At 44.3% G+C, this 26,679-nt stretch overlaps 2 protein-coding genes across 3 annotated transcripts in view; one reads left to right on the top strand and one right to left on the bottom strand.

Annotated features, from left to right (window-relative positions):
- Nucleotides 1-2,286, top strand: part of FBXO7 (F-box protein 7) — a 17,735-nt gene extending 15,449 nt beyond the window's left edge. Inside the window, exons 11-12 of the mRNA XM_035903175.1 lie at nt 357-394; nt 770-2,286. Of these exons, the coding sequence (XP_035759068.1) occupies nt 357-394; nt 770-1,174 (443 nt within the window). The 3' untranslated portion in view covers nt 1,175-2,286. The remainder of the gene's footprint in view (nt 1-356; nt 395-769) is intronic.
- Nucleotides 2,287-2,426: 140 nt separating this feature from the next.
- SYN3 (synapsin III) overlaps nt 2,427-26,679 on the bottom strand; it is a 186,641-nt gene continuing 162,388 nt past the window's right edge. For both annotated transcript variants that reach the window (XM_009647801.2, XM_009647800.2), the window contains 6 exons: nt 25,097-25,171; nt 21,584-21,686; nt 15,615-15,749; nt 10,576-10,660; nt 8,777-9,074; nt 2,427-7,369 (listed from right to left, as the gene is read on the bottom strand). In XM_009647801.2, the coding sequence (XP_009646096.1) occupies nt 7,237-7,369; nt 8,777-9,074; nt 10,576-10,660; nt 15,615-15,749; nt 21,584-21,686; nt 25,097-25,171 (829 nt within the window). In that variant the 3' untranslated portion in view covers nt 2,427-7,236. The remainder of the gene's footprint in view (nt 7,370-8,776; nt 9,075-10,575; nt 10,661-15,614; nt 15,750-21,583; nt 21,687-25,096; nt 25,172-26,679) is intronic.

The raw sequence follows: 26,679 nt of genomic DNA on the forward strand, positions 1-26,679 counted from the left end.
GGAAAGGGGGGGAAAGGGTATTCCTGCTGTAACTTCACATGAGAGATTGAAGAAAGAAGACGATCGAGGGAAGTGCTGTTAAAAGTCAAAGATGGGGACAGTGTTTCTGGGATTTCTCTGCTTTTGGAGATGATGCTTTGCATAGAATGGGTGTACAAGTAGATTACTTACTGAATGGTCCTGGAGCTTTATATTTTTTAAGATGCATGATCTTTTTGAAAAATTGTTGACTGAAAGTGATTTTTCATCTCTTGATTCTTCTGCAAGTTCTGACAGAGCTGTGGGCATCTGTGGCATGAATGCTACTTAAAAATAAAATAGATTGCTGCTCTTAATTTTTTTGCTTCTCTTTGTAGATCCTATTGCAAGGCCTCGTGACACAGACTGGAAAGAAGTAGGTGGCTTTTTAATATAATCTCCCTGAGATTAGTCTCCATGGGCTAATTTGAGGATAAAACATAGACTTTGAGAGGCGGTAACTCTGAGTTAAATTCGAGTTTAAAAGCGTGGTGTTCTTTGTACACATGTTGAATTTGGTCAGAGTAGGAGAAAACAGCATCCACGAGTTACGTGGTGCATGCCCGGATCATGGGTTAGGGGTCTTCAGAGATGCTGTGTTTGGTCTTTGGCAGGCAGGGGAGTTGCTGTTCTGGGTTTTAAGGCTGGTAAGGACTGTTTTCTAGGAAGTGCTGCAGAACTGAATGCAATTGCTGAAGCTGGAACACAAAGCACGTACAGAGCCTTAAAATGCCTTTGTTTCTGTCTGCAGCTATACAAGAAAAAGTTGAAACAGAAGAAGGAGGCCCTGAGATGGAGGCACATGATGTTTCTGCCCCCTACACCTCATCCAATCCCCTTTCATCCCAACCCATTCTATCCTAATCCTTTTCCTCCCAACCCATTTCCATCAAACCCAATCTATCCCCCAATGATCATTGGTGGAGAATACGATGAGAGACCAACACTTCCATATGTTGGAGACCCAATTAATTCGCTCATTCCTGGCCCAGGAGAAGCACCAGGCCAATTTCCTCCATTCAGACCACATTTTGACCCAATTAGTTCCTTGCCTGGAGCAAACCCTACGCTTCCAGGACGAGCTGGTCCCAATGACAGGTTTCCACCTAGACCCAACCGGGGCCGCCCCATGGACATTCGCCGTGCATTCATTTGATTGCTCTTGTTCCTTCAATGAGTTTTCTAGTCCCTGAGCTTGCTTTCTAACTGCAGGAGATTAGAAATTCCAGGCACTAACATCTGCCTTCTCTTCAGATTGTGGCAAGAACATGTGTGCATGGTAATGTTTCAACCACAAAGGCCGGGTTTGTTTTATGCTCTGCTAGTACTGTACCACCTGGCACTAAGGTCTGTTTCACTAAGAGCTACAACTTAGAACAGTTTGTTCTGCTTCCCCCCTCCTTGCCCTTAATCATCCGTGAAGTGCTACTTAGAGACCAGAAGGACACCGGCCAAATATTTGCTGCATCAGATAAAGAGCACTTTAAACACAAACCCTATACTTGTCTGTTTTATTTGAAGAGTTTTACTAAGTTGCCAGGAAAAATGTTGTTTCAAATCTACCTGGCTAATAATCTTTATTAAGAAAAAAAATAGACCGTGTTCCACATAGACCAGGATGCTACCGCTGTTAGGTAGATGTGAGTTTGTAGAAGTTTTCAAATATGACATTTCCTTTTTCCTTTAATGTTTTATTAGGTAAAAAGCATTTTTGTATTGTTACTTAATACACAGAGAATACAGGGAAGGGATGTTCTTTACAATGGAAATACTAGAACACGAATCAATTCATTTTAGAAACAACTGAGTAAAGTCATGCTACAGTGCAACTCAGAAGTCTGAACAGAAGCAGAGCAGTTTTACAAAGAACCAGCAGCAAATCTTTTGTCTTTCTCCTTGACTTCACAAATAAAGAGCTGTAGTACATGGCTGCATTTACTGTGTGTGAACTAAAACTGGTGCAAAAATACATCTTTCCTCCTGCCTAACTTACTTAAGGAATTAAATAGGCTGACCTGGTTGCAGTGGAATCTCAGAAGAAGCAGAATGAATTCTCACTTTACTGCAGTAAATTTCACTTGATTCCATTCCAAAATACATCTTGCCAAGAGGAAATTTGTTGTAGCATGTTATGAGCACCTTTCAAGTGTTGTCTTATTAACTAACGAGCAACTAACAAGACCACTGTTAGAGTCTCCTGATGAGGTCTGCAGGCTGATGCTGGAGCTCAATTAAAGGAAGACTGGAATTGATAAACTTTGCTAGAACTTTTCATTTCTTACATATTTTTTTAAGATGAATTGATCTCAGTGTTTCTGTAAATGTAAATGGTACCGATGACTGTTGTGACAGCTGATACTATTTTCTAAAATATTTTTGAAATTCCAACAGTGAAAATAGAATGATATTTCCTATTAAATACAAGCTATTTAATCAGTAATACTTACGTGCTTTTTCAGGTGATATTTCAGTGATTCATCTACTTGTTTTGTATAAAATCAGTTGACTTCAGTAGGGTCAGGAAGTTTTGCCATCAGCTCCCATGGAAGTAAAATATTTTGCTGTCAAAAGTTGTATTTCTTCTTTCTTCCCTTTTCTACTTCACAGCAGCGGCATACCAGTGCAAATCCTGCCATGATAAAACACCTAAGAGTATGTATTCATAGAGTGAGGGGGCAGTGGTTTCCCTTCAATACCAAGACTGGCCTTAATTTTTTTAACATTTGCCTGCAGCGGTTGAATTGCCTTGTTCCAGCAGAGTTTTCACTTAAGTGTGTAGTCAGGCCTCTTAGAGCTTAGTAATTCTTTATATTCCACTGACTATAAAAAGGAAAAGGGGAATCTACACTGTGTTGGTCTTGCACCATTGTCCTTGTGATATTCAGATAAGGCTATACAGCTTTAACTGATAAAATAATTTGTAATTTCTCACTTTTTTCAAGCTATTTCTGGGAACTATGATCTCTATATGTGTGAGAGGAGTTAATTTTGTAGTGCCAATGGTACTTGCTTTACCGGTGCCTTGATGACAGTCAGGTTGCTCGCTCTGCTGGTGTGCCCCATGCCGCTCTGGATTTGGGCCCTCCCTGCCATGAAGACAGCCTCGTCATCCTTCTGCCAGGCTGATGCCACAGGTTCTGTTTATCCTGGATTTTGTCATTTGAACATCTGTTTTTGAAGAAATGAACTCAACCTTTGTACAGATATGCCACAAAGTGACCTGAAGCTATTCCTTCCCTTTCTTTGTTGTTCCTTCACATTGTAGTAAAGCTATTGTGAACCAAAGATACGGGAGCCTGACTTCTCAACTGCCGAGTTCCCTAAAGAGGAGTTCCCTTATTCATAGAACAGGATATGAAATATAAAGTGAGTATGTCAGGACCAATGGTATAAAATTAGAAGACGAAACAGCAGAAATATTTGAAAACTAGCTGCTTATTTTGTTTATTCACCAGCTACTCAGCCAGGTGTGAGTGTCACTGCCATTTGCAAACTCTGCAGAAGAGAAATCTCAAAAGATGAAATGCCTGAAGGTGGGCATTCCTTACCCGTGCTGTTCATCTGTTAGTCACTTGGAAATAAGGAACTATTGTCCTTGGCTTTTCTATGTATTGTTTTATCTTATTCGTGGAACTTAAGCCAACCAGCTGAAGTAGCTTGGTCATATGCAGGGTGTAAGGTCTTATGTACCTGCCTGTGGTTAGTGAAAAAGAAGATACCGCTGCAGTTACTGGAGTGGGACTGCGATTCTTCTGAACCTTAAATTTATACAAGACTTTTAGTTGCATGGGAACATAAGTGACATTCCTCATGAAATACCACACCTAGATATTACAAGAAAGGCAAGATGCTTCTCAATCTGTATCTGAACAGCAAAATTGATTTTCCAGGTGGTGGATATGAGCGGGTGTCTTAGGTGTGTCCCAGCTCCTTCTTGGGCCAGATCCAAACATGCAAATCTGTTTGTGTTTCCTGGCTTCCATGTGAAGAAAATTAAAGCAGGCAGGACAAAAGGGAAGCCCTGACCAGGTGCTCAGTTTTCACAGCTGTGTGATAAAGACCCCAAGGCATGCTCTGGGGCATGTCTGCACTGGGATTTAAATGTAACTTTATTCAACTTTTCTGTTGCCTTCTTACTGCCCCTGACTCCAGCTGTTATATTTAGGTACCTAAATGCCTCTTGGGGCATACCTTAGTTCCCCATCAGATCAAATGGAGTGTATACCCCTTGTATTCCCTCTGTCTCTTGCTTTGTTAGGTTGTAGGGATTTTTGAATAGAAACCCTGCCTCAAAGGTGATAACCTGAATATATGATGTGGCTGGCAGGAGATTCACAACTGCATCAACATCTAGTATGTGAGCATCATAGTTGGAGATTGAAGTATATTGTTGGAATATTTACGTGGGGCAGTATAGAGTTTCATAATTTTATCTTGGGAAATTAATTCAGCATTTTCATTAAAGGACTTGTGTGGATAGAATCGAAGATGCTTTTTGGGAGCTATAGGAGTAACCCAGTTAAGCTGAGAGTGCCTGTTACTTTTACTTGTCTTTGCAAGCTGGAGCTAGGAGGAGGGGGGATGCCATTCTGCTTGCTTGTCCCTTGAAAGATGACAGCTGGGAGCTGCAGGCAAACAAAGAGATCCGAGCCACTGCTGGGTATTGACAGTGCTATCCTGTTACTGTGGTCCATTGGAGGACAGCCCTGCTGTGTTCACATGCAGCATCAACAAATGATCCAACCCTTGTGGTTTCAGTGATGAACTGGGGTCAATTTATGGGGCCATGCCATACTAGTCACTGCTTACTTATTTTTTGCGTGGATTGTGTTGGTAACAGAGACATAAAAAGATTCAGGGAATAGAGCAATTGAGGGTTCTGGCAGTAAACTTTTATTTTTGTCTCTGCATCTCTGGTGACCATTTAGTTGGGAAAGGCATAGACCATGCTGAGGGAAGTGTTACAGAAGGAAATCCTCTCCCACCAGGGTTGTATTACCTCCTTTCCATATAGTGGAGTCTGTTAATCTGCTATTGTTCTTGCCAGTGGGACAGTGCTTGCTCAAGGCCATTTGTCACTCTTTTATTGCTCCTGGAGACTGTGAAACAGCAGCGTCTGTTTTTTTTCTCAGGCAATGACATGTATTTATGATGCTACATTGTAAACTGCTTAGCAAAGCTGGAAGGACAACACAGAACTGGAAAAAAAATCATCAGGGAATAGGGTGGTTCTATAATACTGAACTTGAGGTATAAATCATTGAGCCAGATGAGTCTCTCGAGTGCCTTCCAACCTGGAAAAGCTATGCTGTTACTTGCCTGAAAGCGCACAGGTCGCAAAAGCCATTGTGTGTGTAAAGGCCTGCTCAGGGGTAGGTCATACAAGGTCCAGATGACTGCATTGGATTTAGATGTTTATTGCAGGTGCTATGCAGGAAGGAATTGCTTGTTTGGCTTTATTCCCACCAGTGAGTCATAAGATCCAAGATGGCAAATGCTGCTGTTGCTTTTGCTGCTTTGGGGGTCTCCCTGTTTAAGTGATGGCAAAGATCTGTGCCATTGGCTCAAATGTTTTTAACTTACTGACCTCCCTGCCTCCCTGGGCATTCCTAAGTGTCATCAAGGTGAAGTTGCTATGGGAAGCACAAAGTCAAAAGTCTGGCCTTGAAGCTGTATGCACAGTTTGTGACTAAAGTACTTGACAAAACTTGAAGAAAAGTTGAGGGGGTGGGATGGGGACTGGCGCCTGCATTAGGTGTGTTGTAAATAGAACTAGCACGGTGCAAGGGGTAGGTTCTCAGCTGGTTGAAATAGCCATAGATACATTGATTTACCCAAGATGGGTTTTTTTCAATTGTGGATGTAGCTTGTGCCATTCCTGGTTTTTGCCATGTCCCAGTTCTAGTATATGTGCTCATACACAGCTTCATCCTGTGTTGCAGGCTTGGAGGAAAAGCACACCTGGCAGAGATCCATCTCTTGTCTTCTCTGGAAGAATAATTCTTGGGGGTGGTCGGGGAGGACTTAGTGCCGATCATTACCTGCTCGGGGCAATCCCATACAAGCCCTCCCATGGCCTGGTGTCTCTGGATGGAGCCCAGCTCATCTTATTTGTAAAGGATAGTTTTCCTGTTCTATTGCAGGTTTGTCACCTTGCATTCATTTTGCGCTCACCCCAGTGAAGTCAATGGGAGTTCAAGGATGGAGACAGGATTTCACTCCATCTGTCTGTCCGTTCGGTATTATGGAACACTCAGCACACAAGTATGTACACTTCATCAACTCTGCTATTAATTAATCATGTTCCTGGGGGACATACTTAGCCAGATGTGACCAAGTCACCAAAGTGCTTGGAGTTTAGCTGGGTTTTGTCTGGAATTTGTGTGAACTGTGAACGTGAACTCTGGTGTTTGCAGGGGCAGGGGAAGAAGTTGTTTTTCTGTGTGGAAGGCCCATTTCTCAGGTTATTTTTGAGCTAAGGCTACAGGGTTAGAACATGACATTTTTCTCTCAGAACTCAGGAATCACGTGCACGGGACATAAATGCAAGGCATGAAACAGAGATGTTTTATCTGCCATGAGCAGAGTGATCTGGAGCAAACCAGCAGTCCATCTGGATGACCTGCTCATGTGATCTTTGGTGCTTACTGATGTCTGGTACCATATTTAACTTGAAAGTAGTTTTGCTCTGAAAAGTGACTTTTTATAACATTGGTATCATGAAGTTCCACAGTTCACTGTGTTTCCATGCTCAAGCATGCTCAATGAATACTTACTCTTGACTCCATCTTTGCACATCTTCTGAAATAAGCCTATATATTTTTTTAGCTTGACCTCAACAAGGATTCAGTAATTGGCAGTTAGCGATTGTATTGACTATATACAAATGAAAATAAAATCTAATTTGCACTGTCATAACATGTTGACTCCACAGGGGTTAGCAAGAGTAAAATTTGCTTTACAATTCAGTCATTTAAACAGATATGATTCTGATTATGCACAAAACCTAATGAAATAGTGCCACTTTTATACAGTCACTTTTCAGACCGTTATTATAATATTTTCTTTGTATTAAAACAACTATAGTTTTCTAAATTCCCTTTACCCAGGTGTGAGTTGTAAATCACTGGGTACCATTGGGTGTATTCCAGGATGACATCAGGTACGCTGGTATGAAGAGTGAGGGCTGAGTAAAGCACGGATCCAGCTGCAGGGCTGTTAATCGGAAAACAGGCTAGCAAATGATTTCCTCAGGTTGCGGATGGTCTCAGCTTTTGCTTCATCTTCATTGGCATTTCCCCGCTGAGATGATTCAGATATGCTGAAGGTGTTTGTCAAGGACTGCGATTTGCTGAAATGGAAAACAGAGTTCAGACTTGCCAGGAGAAGGTGGCAGTTCAAAGCTGGTACTGATGCTTTGTGTTCCATCACACAAACGAATTCAAGGATAAAAGGAGAGGTAAACAAGGAGACTCCCTGTGCTAAGACATTCAGTAAGGAGGGGAGGGGAGAGGATGGGGCATGGGCAGGTGGCTCCAATGTTGCAGTCCAGACTAGTAAGGGTTTATGAAAACATCTGACTAAAACCATGCAATTGCCATTTGATGCAACTATTATGAGGAACAGTTAAGTAATTTCACTACTAATACAGAATGGATTCATACTGAGGGTCACGTGTCTCTTGTCAGCCGCACCACGAGTGGTGGTCCTGTCCATTCAAATGTGAGACCACGAGAGGTTGGGTGGGTTGGTAGCCACGTCCCCCACAGTGTGTGCTGTTGCCTGCCCTCCCTGGCATGTCTGCTCTGACTGTCAGATGTGTTACACAGGTCTTTTGGTTGGCCACACTGGTCCTGCTGGGTGTGTATCTGCTAGTGTTTAAGTTCAGATCAGGACTGTACCTGAAATACATATCATGTGGAGACTGCATCCTTAGCAGCAACATTTTGATCCTTAAGTCTTGGTTTGCCTTGCTAATGTAGACATCATCACTGAAAACCTGCTCCAGAACATCACTCCTCTGCTGTCTAGAAACTGTCTTCTCCTTCCTAGCCTGTATTTTGTTATGTTCTGTTCATACCAGTTTGCTCTTGTGTCATCTTTTTGTCAACACCAAACATTCTTTACTAATCTTTCTGGCCATGGTGCCAGCCAGATATGCTCCATGAAGGGTGGCAGCAAAGGCTGCTACCAAAGATCCACAATAATTCAGTGGTGTGCTTTGTTCCAGAAGAGCACTTAAACATACAGCCACCATCTGGAGTTTTATATATGTGAGTAGTGCTGCTTCCACTTCCCTGCCCCTCTGCCTTTTTTTGTTACCAATTGCAAAAAATTGCCTGGTAAAGAAACTTGTGTGGCTCCTGCATTCAGGGAATAGTGAAGGAATGACTCTTGTTGAGCTTTCTGGCCAATAATGTGCGCATTGCAGCCTGTAAGGAGTATTCACCCTGCTGGGAAGGTACTAGCTGTGTTGATATGGCTGGGGTAGGGCACACGATTAACTATGAGAGCATGAGCAAGAGGAAGAACATGAAATCTTAGAGATGGCAAGTATAACTTGTTCTTCCTGACAACCGTTCAATAGTGGCCTGTTACACCTAGGTGTATACACCTCTGAAGACACTCATAGTGGTCCAGGCCTTTGTCCCTGGGGACTACTGCCTGACAGCAGGTGACATGTTCTTCACGCCAGCTCAGGGTACTTTTTTGACAGCCTTATTCTACTATCTAGAGATAGTTTTAACAGAGCACCTACTTCAGATGTGGGTGTGGGGTGGCTTGCTGCTTGGACGTTTCAGTGGGGCTTGGCTGGCTAGGAGCACGCCCTTGAGCAGGAGGTCTAGGCTGCTGTGGAGGGAACACTCCTGCCTTGGAAGCCTGGACTGGAGAGGACCCAGTTGCTGATCGGACTTGCTGTGGAGATCCAGGTGACCTTTGCTGCTGAGGTGAAGTGGACTGGGGACTCTGGGGCTGCTGTCCTTGAGGAGAGAGCCGCTGCTGTGGAGGCGCGTTTGTCCGTGGAGGCTGAGATCCCTGAGGCTGGCGTGGTCCTCCTGAAAGGCACATGTAGACATAAACATGAGGAGGTGCATGTGGTGGACAACAAGCAAGGAGCATCTGTGTGGAAGAATGGGTTTTGCTAAAGGGAGAGGCTATTCGGAGTAGCTTCATGCAGAAGGATAAGGGAAAACCTCTTTTATAGGCCAAACACTGGTGTCATGCCCATTTCTCTAGAGTTGTGGTCCATTTCTCTACCTCCTTCAGCACCAGAGCAGCTCTGCCACTCTCCCCAAAGGGAGTCACTTCAATGTGCTGGACTCTTCCATGTATTTAGTATTTCTTATCCTTGGCAAGCACGTCCTGTGTTGGGAAGGAGGAGTCACTGGGGGACCAACTCTGCAGAAAATGAAACCTGAGTCTTCTGATTTGGGTCAGCGGTCCCTTCATGGGCCCAGCAGTTTGATGTGAGACTGTGCACCCTATCGCTATCCATATATCTGTGCCAGCATTATCAGCAGGTGGCTTCAGCCCTATTGGTAGCAGACTCTTAAAACCGAAGAGGATGTGGAAAATAATTGGATGTGACCTGAGAAATTGCTGGATGTGACAGAAAACAGTGTGAGAAGCTGACAAAAAAGTTACAGATAGCGTTGTGAGGACTGACTGGATTTCACAGGTGGTCAAGGGGGAGTTATGTGAGAAAAAACTTTACAGAGAATTGAAGGGGAATACTGGAAACAGACGGGGAAGTAGTATCTTGTAAGGCCAGCAATTCCTAGGTCGTCATATCAGTAACAGTGTGCAACACCAAGATTACATAGATGCCTTTGGTATCAGGAACACCAAATTTTGGATACATCAAAACTGTGACTGATGAGGAGAAGCTAATTAGAGGTGGGTGTCAATTTGGTAGGAGATTGAGGTGGAGAAATGAAAGGACAAAGGTGGCAAAAAGGAGGGTCTAATTGGTTATGTGAATTGAGTGGTTGGTGTGGTCTGGGAACCCACAGGGCAGCCCTGTGCTTCATCACCTCAGCATAAATCAGGACAATAAACAAAATCTCTCATTCTGACCAACCACATCAGTCAAACCTGCTTCTGCTGTCAGGAGGAGCTGGGGGTGTGCTCTTGCTGACAGGGGCGCACCTGGACAGATGGATGATCAAGCATCCTGGCATCACCACCATGGTGTCTGTTCCAAGCCTGACAGCACTAGCATCTTCCCATCGCTTCTTCATACTTGTAACCACTACAGCTTTGTGCAAACACAAATACACTCTGTGCCCAGAGTCCTTCTCCAGTGCTAGTTCAAATGGCCTCACTTTGCTGAGCCAAGTACTACCAGAAGTGTCAATGGGATCTGCATCAAAGTTTTGCCCCACTTTCTGAGTTTCTGTGGAATATGATAGCAGCTGCTTTGGCAGCACACTGAACTTGCTGCCTGCTTGTCAATGAATTGGAACAATGAGTGAAACCTTTATCCCGATAGCTTTTATTTAGAAGGAAAACTGATACATGTCAGTCCACACTGTCACAGACCCCTAAGAACTGTACCTTGGGGAGGAGGCCGTGGTTGGGACAGTTGTCCAAGCAGAGGTCCAGTCTGAGATTTCATTGACGCAGGCTGAACTTGTGGAGGCTAGAGGGAAAAAAAGGCATTCCAGTTAATACAGAGTCCCCGGAGAGAAGCCCTGAGGTAATATAGGAACTGCAGAGTCATGAAGTGTTCCTTAAATACACACACGCAGCATCTGGCTGGTAAAATCTTACGGGACTAAAATGGAGAGCTGAGTAATAAAGAGCACAGAAGTTGTTTGCTCACAGGGAATAACAATGAAGTTATAATTTAAAATGTTTTTTAGGCAATCAGGAATTACCAAATGTATCAGGCCCGAGGGAGTCTCTTAGTCCCATCTCCCATTTTGGACAGTTGCCAGCACCAGATGTTCCAAAGGAAGGAGAGATGAACCAGGGAAGCATCTATGGAGTAATCATCTCTTTTCCCTAAGGGGTCTCCTCTTGATTGCTAATAAGCGAGGGCCAGCTTAAACCCTAAAACGTGAGGCTTACTATCTGCTCCACAAAATCTTTGCAAGTTAGTTCCAGATACTTTGTTTTGATATTTACACCCAGACCCTTTGAGTCTTGCTCAGCTCTCAGCCTCGCTGCTTTTCGCATTTCTTAACTCCATTGCTTTGTTCTGAGTTTTGAGGATGGTTCTCGCAACCTGTCCTTGCAGGCCATTCATTATTTTGAAAACCTTTACTGCCCTTTCTCTCGTTCACCTCCTTTCTAAAGCCAGGAGACTTGAATCCCTTCACTCCCTCTATGGGAATGCTTCTAGGCCTCTAATTGTTTTCATCACCCACTTCTCTTTCCCAGCTTTGTGATTCCTTCTGCAGATGCCAGAGGCAGGTCTGCTGACATTATGCCAGATGCAGCAGTATCTGGGCTCTCTATATATCACCAGCTCATTTCTCCTGCATCCTGATTTCCTGCTTCTCCCTTTTCAACACAACCATAGGCTGAGCAATTGTTTTCATTAGCCTGTATGTGACAATGTCTTTCTCAAGGGGCATGGCTAGTGCCACTTGCAAAGTCTACAGGTTGTTTATGTTCTCCCTCTCTCTATCCCCATCTTAGCCTACCTTTCGATCTTCCATACAGAGTTTCATTTGCTGTTGTGGTGACTTAACGTGCACAGTTCTGTCAGATGTTCTTCGCTGCCATCCCTGGTCCCGACTAACGCAAATAAGTTGGTGGCATCTGCACTTTCTTTTCTCTCACTATTTACTCTTTTTGGCAGATATTTTAGTAAACAGGTTAAGCAACACAAAACTGTTGCACAAAGGGCTGGTCCAAGGTTAACAAAAGTCTGAGTAAGTCTATTGCACAAAATTGTTTATGAAAGCAGGGGAAGCTGGAGACAGATAGGCTGGTACGTGCTGCGTTATTAACATGGAGCACAGTGATAAAAGGGTCTTCAAGGCTCCTGGAAGGTCAGGAGAATGAGCTAAGTGATTCTGGAAATGAAAAGAAATGTTTCGTAGTTGAAAGCACTGAAATGAGTTTCAACTGTCTAACATAAGTGCAATGAGGTTGCCAGCACATCTTTGACACTATTTTTCTGGGACTTGCCAAATGGATGGGGAGGAAAACCTGGGAATTTTCCATTCATGGCTTCTAGTCCTACATAGCTTGGGACACTAAACCTTAGACCAGCCAAAGAAAGGGAATCTGGTCTCATATTCACCTCTACGACCTTTGCTTACAGTCAACCCAAGGCTTCTCAGAAATGAAGGCAAAACAGGATCTTGAGGCTCAGAGATGAAGGGGTGAGGGCCAGCCCAAGGTCTTCTGCTTTTGGAAGGGAAACAGTGACGGGAAGGGATGGAGGTGGGGCAGAGCGGTGAGGAGAGAACCGCAGTTGTAACCATAAAACCAGGTTTCATGTTGTAGCCATGAAAAAAAAGGTTTGTTGTTAACATCTTATCCTGTCCTGGGCTCAAATAACCCAATTATCAACATGACCAAGCTTAGCATTTTTTATGTATCCCCTCTGCTAATGTTTGCAAGAATTAAAATCTCTCATCTCTATGTCTTTATCTGATGCCAGCTTTTGCTCCACGATGAAACTTTGCCTTTTAGTCCCTCCCTTCTTGCTTTCTTTAGTAGTACTTGTATGTTGCCTTGCCTAAGGCTTTTTGACAGTCTAGCTACATTATTTTGACTGATTGCCTGTTGTCTACCACTTTATGAAATAATTCTCAAAGAAATCATGGGAAAAGAATCAAAAGGAAATTAATGGGACATTTTTCTCTGAAAAAAAAAAAAAGTGGTAAATGATCTTAAGCCATGGTTCTGTTGGTTTATTAGTCTTCTGTATTATTCTTTAAATTATTGTCTGAGATAATTTGCAAGGTCCTTGACTCTTACAACTTTTTAAACACATATTTTCTATTTGTTGTACACCAATCCTCTGGAGCAAAAACTGTTTCTAAAGAAATTGCACATTTTTAATTAGCAGCTCAGTCACTTCCTAAATTCAGTTCATTGGATGTAGCCACCTGGATCTGGGGGCTTAATAATTTTTTGAAATATCAGTCATCACTGATTTAATCACTGTTTTTGCTTTCACTTCTGTCTTTCCTATCAGGAAAAACTATATCTAGTTGAAAAAGTTCCCCAGTTTCAGCAATTAAATTTACTAGAGTCACAACACTGTCCCTGTTGTCTTCCTTTTCTCCCTTAACTTTGGATGATCCATGGAGCCCACCAATTGTTTGGTAGGGTTCCATTTTTTGATGAACTCAAAGAATTTGGTTCATTCTTCCCTCTACCTGTTCTTCAAAAGAAATTTCTATCCTTTTTATATTTCCTTTTATTACTTGCATGATGGTGCATAAAGGTCTTCTTAAATGTCAGATTTACAAATTTGGAAGATTTCTTTTTTTCTGTATGTCTTGAATATCCTGTATTACTTTAAGACTTAACCCTAGAAGTTTATTTGTTGCACTCCTGCTTCAGGAGCAGATCAGAAATGTATATATGCATTCTGGAAAACAACGGTCTCTCAAATAACATCCATACAGCTCTATTTTTAATGGTAGGGAGTTGATTAATTTTCTCATTTTATTAAATGATCTTTTCTATTTGTGTCATATCATTACTTTTCGATATCACATCTGTCCCTTGGACATCAAACATAATGGTATATATTCACTTTCTGAATTTGTAACTTGGTGTTTCTTGAGGCTAAGTCAAGGTGTTTTTTCCTATTGCACTTGGATTTTGCAGTTCAGGAAGCAGACATCTACAGAGATGGGGAACTCTCTCTGAACTGCTGCCCCACTGTGCTTCTTCATGGCTGTAGTCTCATGTTATTATGACTTGCTGCTTCTTCCACCCCTGTTGATGCTGTGTACTCCATTTTAAAATTTCTCAGTTTTTCTTGATCCAGAGACTAGAATAGACAGCTCCAATAATATATATAGATATGCATATCCATAGGATATCCAAGGATTCATATTTCTATGTATTCAGTACTGCTGCCCTTCTGTTCAGGATTGTTGTTTTTCTTTGTTCTGTGAAGTCTTCACCTGTAGCTCTAGTTCTGCATCTCACCAGCCTCACATGAAGTTACTTTTCTCTGCACATTTGTCACTAGGTGTTAAAGCATTATGTTAATAATTGTAGCTTGTGTGGTTTCTGCAATGTTTGTTGTACCAATATCTTTCTCTATAGCAAAACACTCTAGTTAGCATGTTTGTGGCTTTAATTTTCTTGATTTTGTATACAGTTATTTGTAGGTTGTGTTCTTGATGAAGACCCTTTTCTTATTTAACTCTTCTATGTGACACCTTATCGCTCCAAGACAATGTATTTTGTTCTTATTTTGGCCCTATTTTAGGTCTGTTGTAATCCAGTCCAATCTTCTACCAGTACATTACATAGACAACAGTTGCATCTGTCCATGTTCTCAGTTTCTGTTGGCTTCCCCTTTGCTCCTAGTTTACACACTCTGTATCTTGGTTATTTCAGATGGCAGTTGTTGATTTCATTTTGGCCAGGGTAAATCCTATCCCTTCTGTATTGCTTTCCCTGCCTCAAAGCATTTTTAGCGTCTATTAAATGTTTACCCCCTCATGCTAGCTAAAACTTGGTTTGGAATTACCCTGAATACCGTTCATGCTGGGGACCTGGTTTAGCAGGAGTGGGCTGTCATATGACAAAGGCAGAGAGCCATAAAGTCCTTTCTCCTGTTTTTTGTCTCAAGTGGAAATGGAAACTGTTCCAGTGCGTTGCAGTCAGTGTTATCCCTCAGTTTGTTTACTCTCCTGTCCTTCCTTTTGTACGGATCTGTTGTCCTCAAACCTTTGTGCTTGGCTCCCTGCTAGATACTGAAAGAGGTGTAGCACATATACCTGGAGACACAGATTATGTTCTGCCGTGTTTCATTTGTACAGTACTGGCACTGGGAAATGGGGCACTAAGATTAGATGCATTTGATACTCAAAATAAATGTACACGAGAAGCACTAATGAGCCAGTTTAAATGTAAAAATGACAGGTTCTTATGTGAATTCAGCATTAACCAAGCCTCCTCCTGATGGAAGTGGGTGAAGGGCATCTCCAAAGAAGAAAGGCTGCAGTAAGGAATGGAACAACTCTTGGTGGAGATTCTCACTTCAGTTCTGGAAAGCACAGATTTTCATCGGGGATGCAAAAACTGAAATGAAGCCTATCCTGAGGGGGGTGGTGTTAGACGGAGATGAAGTTGGGCATTACAAGGACCTCTGAAAATGGCTGTCTTCAATATGAATCTATGAATTTAGCAAACCAGAATGTTTAGATGCATGGACCACACTACTGGTGCGATGCCACAGTTATATGGAAGCAGAAGAAGAGAGAGGTGTTTCTTAGGGGCACCCACTGCAAAGAGTATACGAGAGACTTCTTTGGAAGAGCAAGAGTCAGTCTATCAAATACACTCCCATATGGGACTGTTCAACTCTGATACCGAGTAGGGAGGAGAGAGAGAGAAAAAGAAGTTCAGGAAAACAACTTGGCCATAAAGTCTCTATTCGCTCATACCCAAGGCCTCAGCGGTGACGGCGTAGATCCAGCAGTGATGACAAGCTGAGTCATTTTGGAGACAACCAGATCAGCTATAAGCTGTCTGTCCTCTTCCACGTGCTCCCCAATCAGGGGCATCGAGCTGTCCATCACCTGCCACAGGAGGGAAAAGCAACAGTTAGTAAGGAGATTTCCGGGTGGCGGATGCCTGTTTCAGCTCACCTCTCGCACTAGCCTGCTTTGTGTCTCCACAGCCTTGCCAACACCTCTAGTCACCACTCCCCTCCATGCTGAAACATGCTTGACTTTCCTAGGTGTGGGATTTCGCTTAGGGTTTTTTATGGAAATGGCATGTACTTCCCCCCCACTCCCCATCTTCCTTCCCTTCACAACTTGGAAGCCAAGCCAAGCCTTCTGGTGGCTGGAGGCTTTCTAAATCAACTAAATACAAGCTTGCTTCTTCACATATCCTGAGGAGATGCCTGTGATGGATGAAGTCTCTCTAGCATTGTCCCACAGCATTTGGGGGTGACGTTGCAGCAGAAAGGGCCACAGGAGAAGGGAAATAACATGTACAGCCTAAGGAGATGAGAACAACAGGGACTGGAGGAAATCAGGAAACATTTGGGATTAATCAACGCAAAGCACTGCACCCTGAGAGGGGAAATACACACCACAGATGTGCCATGAATAGGATGTCATCAAAGCAACAGCACCCAATGCAGGAAAGTCAGCTTACACTCTGCTTGTCTTCTTGATATTCTTGTGATATGGCCGCTTCCCAAGCAAGTACTACAACTGTGCTGGGGGAAGCTGGGAAGCAAGACCTTGGGGATGGGGGAAGGAGAACTGTCAAAAGGGTCTTTGAGGTAAGAAATGGTCTGACAACAACAATAATAATGAAAGCACAGCAGGCCTTCAGCTGTTTAGCAGCCCTAAACATCATTTTCAACAGTTATCATAAATCAAGTGCTTTGCAAACATTAGCTAAATCCCACAGGAAGAACTGCACTATGATGAAGTTAAGATTCAGCTGGAGTAAATATAATTGTACCAAAATATCAGGGTTGGAAAAGTTTATTTTATTTTGCTTTTATTTTTAAACCAAACATTAAAACCCCTGGAAATGCAGAGTTAAAGGTTGCATTGCTCAAGAAAGGCACTGACTCACGCCCAGATAACAATCGGAAGTGCGCTCCACCCCAGCAGGGCTGCAGGAGTCCACTCTTGGAGTGAAAAGGAAAGTTTTAAAATTTTGCTCCCTTTTTCCCTTTTTTTTTTTTTTTTTAGATTTAAAGTAGGGGAAATCAGTGAGGTGAGTTCATAGAGTTTCATAGAATCATTTAGGTTGGAAAAGACCTTTAAGATCATCAAGTCCAACCGTTGACCTAACCCTGCCATCCCACCACTATGTCCCTAAGCACCTCGTCTGCCCGTCTTTTAAATACCTCCAGGGATGGGGACTCAACCACTTCCCTGGGCAGCCTGTTCCAATGCTTGACAACCCTTTCGGTGAAAAAAAATTGTATTCTAGTCGTTTCTTGTAGAATAACTATTAATTTGGATTAATTTCTATAAGCATGTCATGTAAACACTAGAGGAGCTGCCGAGGAAGTTCTAACTGGGATTGGCATGAAGAGTGAGTTGGCGTTTATATCCATAGCCTACTTGACCCAGGGGGCAAAAGGAGGAGGTTGGAAAATCAGATGACAGTGCTCAGCTGCATACACCAAGTGGCTTTTCATTCCATGGTCCACTATGCCGTTTCTCTTAAAAAAATGAGGTGGGGAAAGGAGGTGTTTCCTGGTGGCGTCAGGGACCGGCCAGTTCCCGGCTGTGTCTCTCCAGCCAGGGGCTCCTGGGGGCCCTCCAGCAGGCTCCTGCGCAGGTTTCCCTCCCCTCCGCTCCTACCCTAAAAGCATTCCCATTTCATTTGACGATTCCAGTCCATGCGTGAGAAAAGATGTCCCAGCAGCTCCCTGCAACGTGCCATGCGAGGGACCTGTCCGGCCACCAGATGACGCCATTACTCTGCTAACAGCCTGGCCAGTGACGCCTGGCTCTTGGCTCCCTAACCCTCCCTGTGAGTAACTGGGATACAGCTTCTGGTCAACTCCCCCCAACCCCCTCATTTCCCCATCTTAAGAACTGCTTTTCGTTATTTCTGGGGCAGCAGTGGCTGGAGAGGGAAGGGAAGGTGCTGTTTTATGCCACAAAGGCACCCAGGGGAATGAACCCTGGAGGAGGTCCCACCTGCCCCAGTGAAGGTGCGCCAGGGATGAGGGTATCTGCTGTCCTCCTGTGTAGTGCTTGGCAGGGGAACCTGAGCTGTGGGAAATTGCAAATGCGGGAATGAGCAATCAGACGCATAAGGGAAGGCCTTTGAAAATGGCAGCGATTTCCGTGGGCAAAACAACACGGCAGGTTGCCACTGAACTGAACAGGAGCATGAGATGTCACCTTGTCTGTCCTTCGGGAAAGGGGAATTTCTCTGGACCTGGACAGATATGAATGCTAATGCTGAAATAAAGCAAATGGCTGGAAGGAATATGTGAATCACAGACAGATCACGCTCATCTCTTCCCAGGGAGGTCACAGAACAGCTGGGCAAGACAAGAAGACGTCGGCACGTCTGGGCCCAGCCTTTGTAGCTGCTCAAGGTCAGTGGCTGCTCCTGATGCAGCTGCTGTTGCCTGATAAGGTGTATGAGGGGAGAGCGGAAAGCGGGCGGACAAAGAAGAGATTCAGGAAAATCCCATCCTGCTCCTCCCCCTGTGCCTATCTGACACTGAGGCCTGAAGGCTGGGCCTGTTATTCCATTCTCTGATGTGCGAGAGTGGGGTGTTAGGTGATTTTTGGGGAAGGAAGGAAGAAAAAAGATGATTAGTTGTATCAAAAGAAGCGATACGGCAACACTGAAGGGATGGACAGGGCTTCTTGCGGCGCAGTGAGGAGCATGTCTATTAACAGAGCTTAGCTGTATGGCAGGTAGGGCTTAGCTGATCCAGGAGTAAGAATAAATCCCATGGATCATTTTTCTTGCCTTCCACTCGCTCCATACTTGTCAGCATAGCAGAGATGTGGAAAAGGGTTAGATTACCAAAAAGAGGGAGGGTGGAACTATTAAACCATAGACACTGCTGAGCTCTTTGGAGAATCTGGCTGCTAACGGTGCTACTGAGCTCGCACTATTTTGAGGATCCGGCCTTCTGGTGAAGTGCTGCCTATTCATGCTGAATATTCCCTTAAGAGTGACAAAGTTCTTTAAAGCAGAGGAAAAAAAAGTACCAGCATTTACTGTTAAATTCACAGTTGTTTTGACAGAATGAAACTTTCAAGAAATCTACTGATTTCTTCAAGGTTTTCAATACGAGCCATGAGAATAGTGCTTAAGCGCGCTAGTGCTTTGAAGGGCAGAACCGTACTAGATTCTGCTGTTTGCCATGGGAAAAGAAAAGAAGGTGAAGTTCAAGTAACAGCAAATACCACGGGTGCAAGATTACTCTTGTGCTGTGCTGATAACTCATCTGTCTTAATCTGATCTGTTTGCAACAAACCACTGTGAGAAATCTGAGTTCATGGAACTGCCCATCACTACCTCTGCGAATCTTTCCTAGGGAACTGCTTTGCACTGTGAAAATTAATTACTGCCTGCAATTGCATTGTGCAAATTCCGTATTTGTTCAGCCCATTTAGGCGTGCTTTCTTGTAAAATGTCACAGCACACTGTTCCTGCTCACCAAGAAAAATACAACTGTCGCACTGTCAAATAACTTTTTTCTCCCACTATCAAAAGAAAAAAGCAAAATAAAGGATCAGTTTCAGACCAAGAAAAGTACCCCAGGAAGTAGGCTGGAGGCAATTAATTACTTGTCAGCATCTCCCTCAGATCTGCATAAAGTAGAAAAGGTGCCCGTTTGGCTTTGTTCTGCTCTTTGTATTCCACTACTCTGCTCCTTTCCTGAGGACGTCTGTCAGCCTGGCGTCTGAATGCCTGCTGGATGTTGGTACATCAGGCCTGCTCAGTCAGGTTCTCCGCTGGGATAATTCAGCGTGACCCATCTGAAGCTGAGGTGTTCTTCTGATTTGTATCGTATTAGATCCATCTCTTTTGACCTTAGTTCCAGGGAGAGGAGGATTAGTGTGCGTTTCTCTCTCTGTGTGCAAGCTGGTGATGGCTGTTAGCGTATGGATGTGCTTTTCATCCAGTCAGTCACACACAGGGGCAGATGTGAAAACCCAGAGGTATACCCAGACAGAGGCATGTAATCCTTAAGCACAGAATTAGCCATGTGTGCACGTGCATAGGCTTATATGCAAGAATAGATGCAGGGATATGAAATCCACCTCTCACGTCTAACCATGTATGGACACAGAGCAAATGTCCTTACAGTCGTCTCTAGCAAGACTGCTTTCTTACCCTTTCTCAGCTACATGCACACAGAGATATAAAAGCGCGTGGCAGGGTGACAGTCTGTTCTGGGGCATGCTCCTTTAGGTGCTGATAAATTGCATGCAGGAGCAGACCCATCAGCCGTGGCCCCATCACTTCAGGAAAGACGGAGGCTCACCAGCATTTCGTTGCTGGCAGCCTGCTTATATCACATGGCCTTTGACAGGTCACTGCTCCCCGGAGAGCAGATACATAATGGAGGAATGCGCAGTCGCTGGAGGGCTCATGTGGTTCTCATCAGCATCCCAGCCCTCAGTGGGTGGGACTGCTCTCCCACACATAGCTTTCCAGTGTGTCAGCACCCCTGCATGAAGCCATAGGCTGGCTCTGCTCATCTTCCTCGGATGGCCTGTGTTGGTGGAGTTTACAGCAGGTCAGATGCTGTGCCTTCTTGAGTCACATAGTGACAGAGGCACTTGCTTACTTGCCAGATTTTCTCTCCCCTATAGCGTCTCTTAAATTTCCACTTTGATTTTCTGGCCAGCTTTTCCTTCTCTGCCCTGTTAGGACGACCTGAGTGTGCTATCTACCCCACTCCCACGTCTGCCTCCTGGCCTGGCAAGGAGCACGCTGACCTTTAGCTCTCAGAGCCGCAGTCTGTCCAGCTCTGAACACAAAAGTCTGTAGTCCAAGTCCACACTGCCCATACTAACTCTGTGGTGCTTTGTCTTGCTGGTCTGTTATTGTAGTGAATGCTGTCTGGGCAAAAGATTTTAGAAAATATACCTATTTTTTAAATAAAATTGTTCCTTCTACTTATAGACCTTTTTGCCACAGTCTCACCATTTATTTTACTCCTTGAAAATAGATGCAGCTAGGATTTTTGTTCTTGAGGTTCCCTTTAAAGTGACTGGAGAAAGACAGGTTTATTCAGAGAGGAACTGAGATTTTTAATGGACTGAATCACCTGCTGGACCTCTGTGTGGTTAATGGGAGGAGGTTAACATGACTAATACGCTAACGTCATCTGGCACCTGAATTCAGGTTGGGCTGAACTATGGGCATGTTTGTTCATGATGCTGTTGGTTCCTACTGGCAGCTATGAGAGATGCCCTGGCTTTGCAAGTGCTTAGCCTAGAAAGGATGGTACTGGAGCACCAGTGCACTGAGAGACACCAAACTTTGGATCCTGCCAGCAGCACTTTCAGGCTGTTATGTACTTCATAAGAATGCAGCTTCGCATCTGCTCCATGCTGGTAAGATTCTGTGCTGTGGGGATTTATCAGCTGGAAAGCTGGGGTGGCCAAGCAGCCTGTGGCTCCCCATTTCCTTTCACAGTCCACACCGAGAAACAAAGGGTCTTCAACCCTGACACCTTGCTGCATATCTGCCAGTTCAGCTGGGCCTCTAAATCAGTTTCTTGCACATCAGTGGGCCACAGCTTGGAGGAAACACGTGGGCACCAAGGAGCAGTGACTGCTGGACCATGCGCACGGGAGTAAGTGAGCATACTGGTGCATGTGAACTCTGAGGGAGCGTGTTTGCAGATACACTTCCCAAAGGAGACTTGCATTCAGGTTCCCCATGCTCTCACCTCAATGATATAGTCTTTTCCATCTTTGCTGTGGACAGCTTTGACAGCGCAGATGTCAAGACCTCCAAACATTTCCGCACAGGCGTCTGCCCAGAGTCTGTACCTGCAGAGACCACAGAGGCATGGCCTAGTATTAGCTGTCATTGGGGTCCGCCAAATACAGCCACCCACCCCACTGCCCATAGGAGCCAAATCAATTCTGGAACTTTTTTTATCACAAGGCATAATTCATATGCTTTGCTGGGTCATTGCCTCCCTCTCTTGCACAGGAGATGGGACAAAATCAAAGTATCTTGCCTAAAGTTTCCCTTCATTTCAGATTGTTTCAATCTTTCCTTCAAAGCCACCTTAAAATGTTTCTTTCCCTCCTTGGTATTTACATCAGATCACCACTTGGTTGTCATTTAGCCAAGCTATAAATATTTAGCTCATTTAATCTCCCAGTAGTGTTGGCCCCTTACCGTTTGTATTGGCTTTGCCTGAAAGCCCTCCATTATGCAGGCGGCTTTCTCCTGATAAGATGTCCTGCCCATTGGGGCTGGAATAGGATCGGAAAGTGAGTGCAGGATTTAGCAGGGAGTAGCCATCCCCTCCCTGATCTGTAACCCAGCGGCTCCTGCCTTTTACAATTTACTCTTTCAATTTCATCCTTTCACAGTCTCCTGCCTCCCTTCTATCCCCTGGGCATTGCTCCTGGCCAGGCGGTCCCATCACATGGACCAGGCACTGCTTTGTCAGAGGGAGCGCTACAGGCTGTATCCCTTTTCTCCAGCCATCCCAGAACGGGAATGTGAGCTGGTACAAACAGGGGGCCAGGCTGGGCGGGTGCCCCCTTAGCTACCCTGGTGTCAGAGGAGGAGAGAAAATGGCATGAGGTGTATTATGGGGGGACCGCTTCCCCCCACTGTGGAAATGAGGAGGGAACGAGGCAGCCTGGGTTTATTTCCTGTGCAGCTGCGCCGCAGTCCCAACCATTTCAATAAAAATAATAATCTCAGAACAGCAGATCTGTAAGCAGGACTATGACAAGATGCGGGGAGGGGAGGGAAGGCCACAGTCTCATGAAAGCACTGACATTTTGCAGACCCCACAGGGACTGGGAAAAGAGCTGTTCTGGCCAAAGGACAAGTTTATGTCCTTGAAGCCAGCCAGAGTCCCCATAGCTTGACAATATAATGATCAACTTGTGCAAACATAATGTCTGCGGGAAGAAGCAAGAGTATGGCTTACATGACCACCAGTTTTCTCTTATCCCTAATGAGGAGACCAAGCACGTTCCCCCCAGCCCCCCCTGAGGAAGAGAGCACCTGAGGAGGAGTCAGCAGCATGAGGAGGAGGAGGAGGAGACCTATGGACCCCATGAGCCAGGCAGGAGGCACTGCCAGCCCCCCCTCCTGCACTGCTGTGCCCCCACACCCAGGGGAACCATCATGGGAGCCACCTCTCTTCCTGAGGGACATCTCCAGGTGTCTGGGTTCAGTAGCCAGGCTCAGGGAATTGCTGCCCCTGCCAGAGACCCCGATAACTACATGTCTTCAACATTGCTGGCCCTAGGTGAGCACTGGGAGGTGTCAGGGCTGCTGGGTTGGAACAGGAGTGCTATGGGACAGAAGGGTGTATTTGTGCATCGGGGTAGCACGTGCGGAGGATTTACTGCCATTTTGCCTAGTATTTCCTGAACATGTCAATGCTTTGGGCTACTCTTCAGTACAGTAGGTACTTCAGGTTGCTCTGACTCACCGGAGCATTCCAGCACACTCCTGCCTTGTTGCATGCACTGATGACCCACAGATTTCAATGGGATTTGTTGCATTTATGGCTGGATAAAATTAGAGTAGTGAATTGTGGTACTTCATCTATAAAATGAACCTTCAAAATGCACTATGGCAGTCTGGCAGGAATCTGGGTTTTAGCCCTACAACACTGCAATGAGGGAATGTCTACCCTTCATCTGTCTAGCTTCAGCTGTGTTATAAAAAACCAGAATGCATAGTGATGTCCAGTTCCCACAGCCCTATTAGGGTCTTGCAGAGTCACCTTCAGCATCTGATTTGGGGCTTGGCTTCGTTTCCCTGTTTCACAGAGCTAAAGGCGCAGAAGGGACCTTAGATGATCACCTGCACCACTCTTGTACCCCAAAGAGGAGACATTTCTCTGATCTGGTCTGAAAGAGGACAAAGACTCCCCATTTCCTCTGGGCAATCCATTTCTGTGCTATGCTATCCTTACTGTTAGGAAACATGAGAAATGTTCAAACGAACCTTTTCTGCTATAATTTAAGCCCATGATTTCTTGCAGTATTGTAGTAGTAATAAAAAGAGTGAGTAATGCCCTATTAAAAGCCTTTTACATATTTGAAGAGCTTGTGCCCTTTAAGTTTTTTCATCTTTAGGATGAAGTGGTGTTCAGGTTCTGGACAGCTTCTTCCAGCTCTGTGACAGCTAATGAAGGAAAGTGAACCTCTGCACTGCAGGCATGGATTTGTTATGCATGAGTCTACACCTCTACTGGAAAAATATCAGTGGTCTGAAAAAGGAGGCAAATGACATAAGCAGTTGTTGCATTCTTTTCTCATAGGCTGATTATGTTTTCTCCTCTGAGCATTCCCTTTATTGTCCTTTGGGCTCTCTCCAGCTCATTGCTATTTTTCTTCAAATACGGTCCCCAAACCTGGACAGAGTCAGAATTAAACATGATCCTGACAAATATGAGGTATAATATAAAAAAAATTTAAATTCACTGGGGATGAGTGCCTATATGTAGGCTATGTGTCCTATAAATCTACAAATAATCTACTTAAAGAAATAAGATGGAGAACAAGTGACTTGACGGCAGTTCTGCAGAATAGGGTTTGGGAGTTACAGCAAAGCGTACGTTGCCATGAGTCAACAGTGTCATGCAGTGGCAATATTAGGAAATATCGCAGTGATTTGAGTATATGGGAGTACCATCTGCAGACTTCAGCCTGTAAGATGCATGAGGCAATTCCTTCTGTTCTGTTCAGCAGTGAGACCTTAGGTAAAACACTGTCCACTTTTGGGAGACTAATGAAAAAAACCACTTTCAACACTTCAACTGACAGACTTTTCCCTCTGTTAAGCGGAAGAAAAACGCTTTTCTGTGTCTGCCTCTCATTAGTAATGTACTTAGAATAACTTCTCGTTACTTCTTGTTTTGTGCTATGACCTTTCTGATTTTATCCCTACATGTTTGTGCTCGTGTGCTTGACCTTAGTATGCTGGTCTTGTTTCCTGTGGCTACATTCACTAAAGATCACTAATGATTTAGCAATGTTGATCTCTAGCTGTACTTCCAGTATGTTCTCCAAAATAGGACAGTTTGCCTTTGTGCCCTGAGTATTTTTTTAAGGAAACACTTGGTCTTTTAAACTTCTTTATCCAGCCTCCCAGGAGACCTCACTTACCAGTTCTCTCAATTAACCGAAGTACAAAATACAATTCCTCCCTTCTAACCCAAGAATAGCTAATACTGTCCTGAAACCCTCTTCCTTACCTCTCTGTCATTGCAATCTGTTCTAGCATCGCGGAACCTGTGTTTGCCTTCCAGTTTCCAGAGATGGACGTCCTCCTAGGAAAACAAACCAAAAACATAACATGAACATGAAAATACACTCCTGCCCCATCCTCCCTCATACCTTAGTCCTCATTCTTGACTCAGTGCTTGTACAGGAGGAGATGAGGCGAGGTGCTTCCTCACAGAAGCCTTTCCAAATCCTACCTCAACAACACTCCATACACTCCATACAGGATGTGTTGTTCAGACTCATGAAAGACTGAATGAGGAGTTAGACAGGGAAACCTCCAAGGAACCGTGAGCACACATCAACCTCTGTGAGTACTTTCTTTCTTTATATATAAGTCTCAGGAGAGCTGAAATGTCTGTAGAAGATTGCTGGGATAATCACCCTTGTGTTCTGCATCCTCCATCTGTGGAAGAGCAACTCTCCAGGTAAACATCTGCCTGAGCAGCTTCACAAATGTCAGCTATGACATTGTGGCTCTCCCTAACTTCAATTGTACTGGTGTCATAGAAAATATGATTATACCCTCTTTTCACTGACTTTTCATTGACCTGTCTGTTGCTCACTGTATCTGGACTTGGAGAATTTATAATTGCAAAGTGGTTGGAGTCTCATTAGCTGCAACTGTTAGTTTTAGGCCAGAAACTGTTAGTTAGACCAGAAAAGGTCCTGTTGCTGGCAAATCCTGGGTTTCATCATCATCCATCAAGGGGTGAAAAAATTTCCTTTTCTTGACCTTAGGCGCAGGGCAGGCCTTGGACAGCCTGCTGTGACAACATTGTGCAGATAACCCTGGCATAGTGTACAAGCTAGGACAAGCCAACAAGCTGACAGGATACATCCAGGAAGCATCTCCATGGTAAAGGAGAATTAGGTAGAGATTTAGGAGGGGAGTATGAGGTGTGATCCAGCACTTCAACGTGAGGTTATGGGAAGCCTCCATGCCAGTTCTCTCACCTTTTCAACATGATGTTTTTCAGTTCTGCAATGGGAAGAACCATTCTTTATTAACATTTAGGCTCAGAAAATTGCCCTGCAGTGGCAGATGGCATCCAAAATTCCATTAGTACTGATGACAACTCCTGGAGTCTGGTTAGTGACAAGATGATTGGATATCAGTGTTTAGAAAATGTACCTGGCATACCAAGTGTAAGCAGCTGTGTTGTGCCTAAGAAAACCAAACCACGGATAGACAGTTTTGCAAGGAAATTTGATGTGGGAAAGCATCCAAAATAAGGACTCTGCTCTGGCCATTAGGCTGATTGGTTTGTCTTGTTTATACCTACCCATGCCCAGCCAATATTGGGCATAAGATGTAAAATATTTCTCTCAGCTGTATCCCTAACTTTCCTGTTAGGCAACTTGGCTAGTTTTAATTGGAAAAGCTTTATTTGAACCTCTCCAGACCAGTCACCAAATTCCTACATCACAGCCTCTGTCAAGATCACTCTTTTCCAAGCATGTCTGAGCAGTTCAGGTGTCAAGTGTGCCACCAAATTCTTTTTTTTCTTTCCTGTTTTGTTTTCAGCCTGAGGTGGAAAAGGAGACTGAAAAC

This window comes from Egretta garzetta, unplaced genomic scaffold, assembly GCF_000687185.1.
Source record: "Egretta garzetta isolate BGI_Z169 unplaced genomic scaffold, ASM68718v1 scaffold51, whole genome shotgun sequence".
In the NCBI taxonomy this organism is placed as follows: Eukaryota; Metazoa; Chordata; class Aves; order Pelecaniformes; family Ardeidae; genus Egretta; species Egretta garzetta.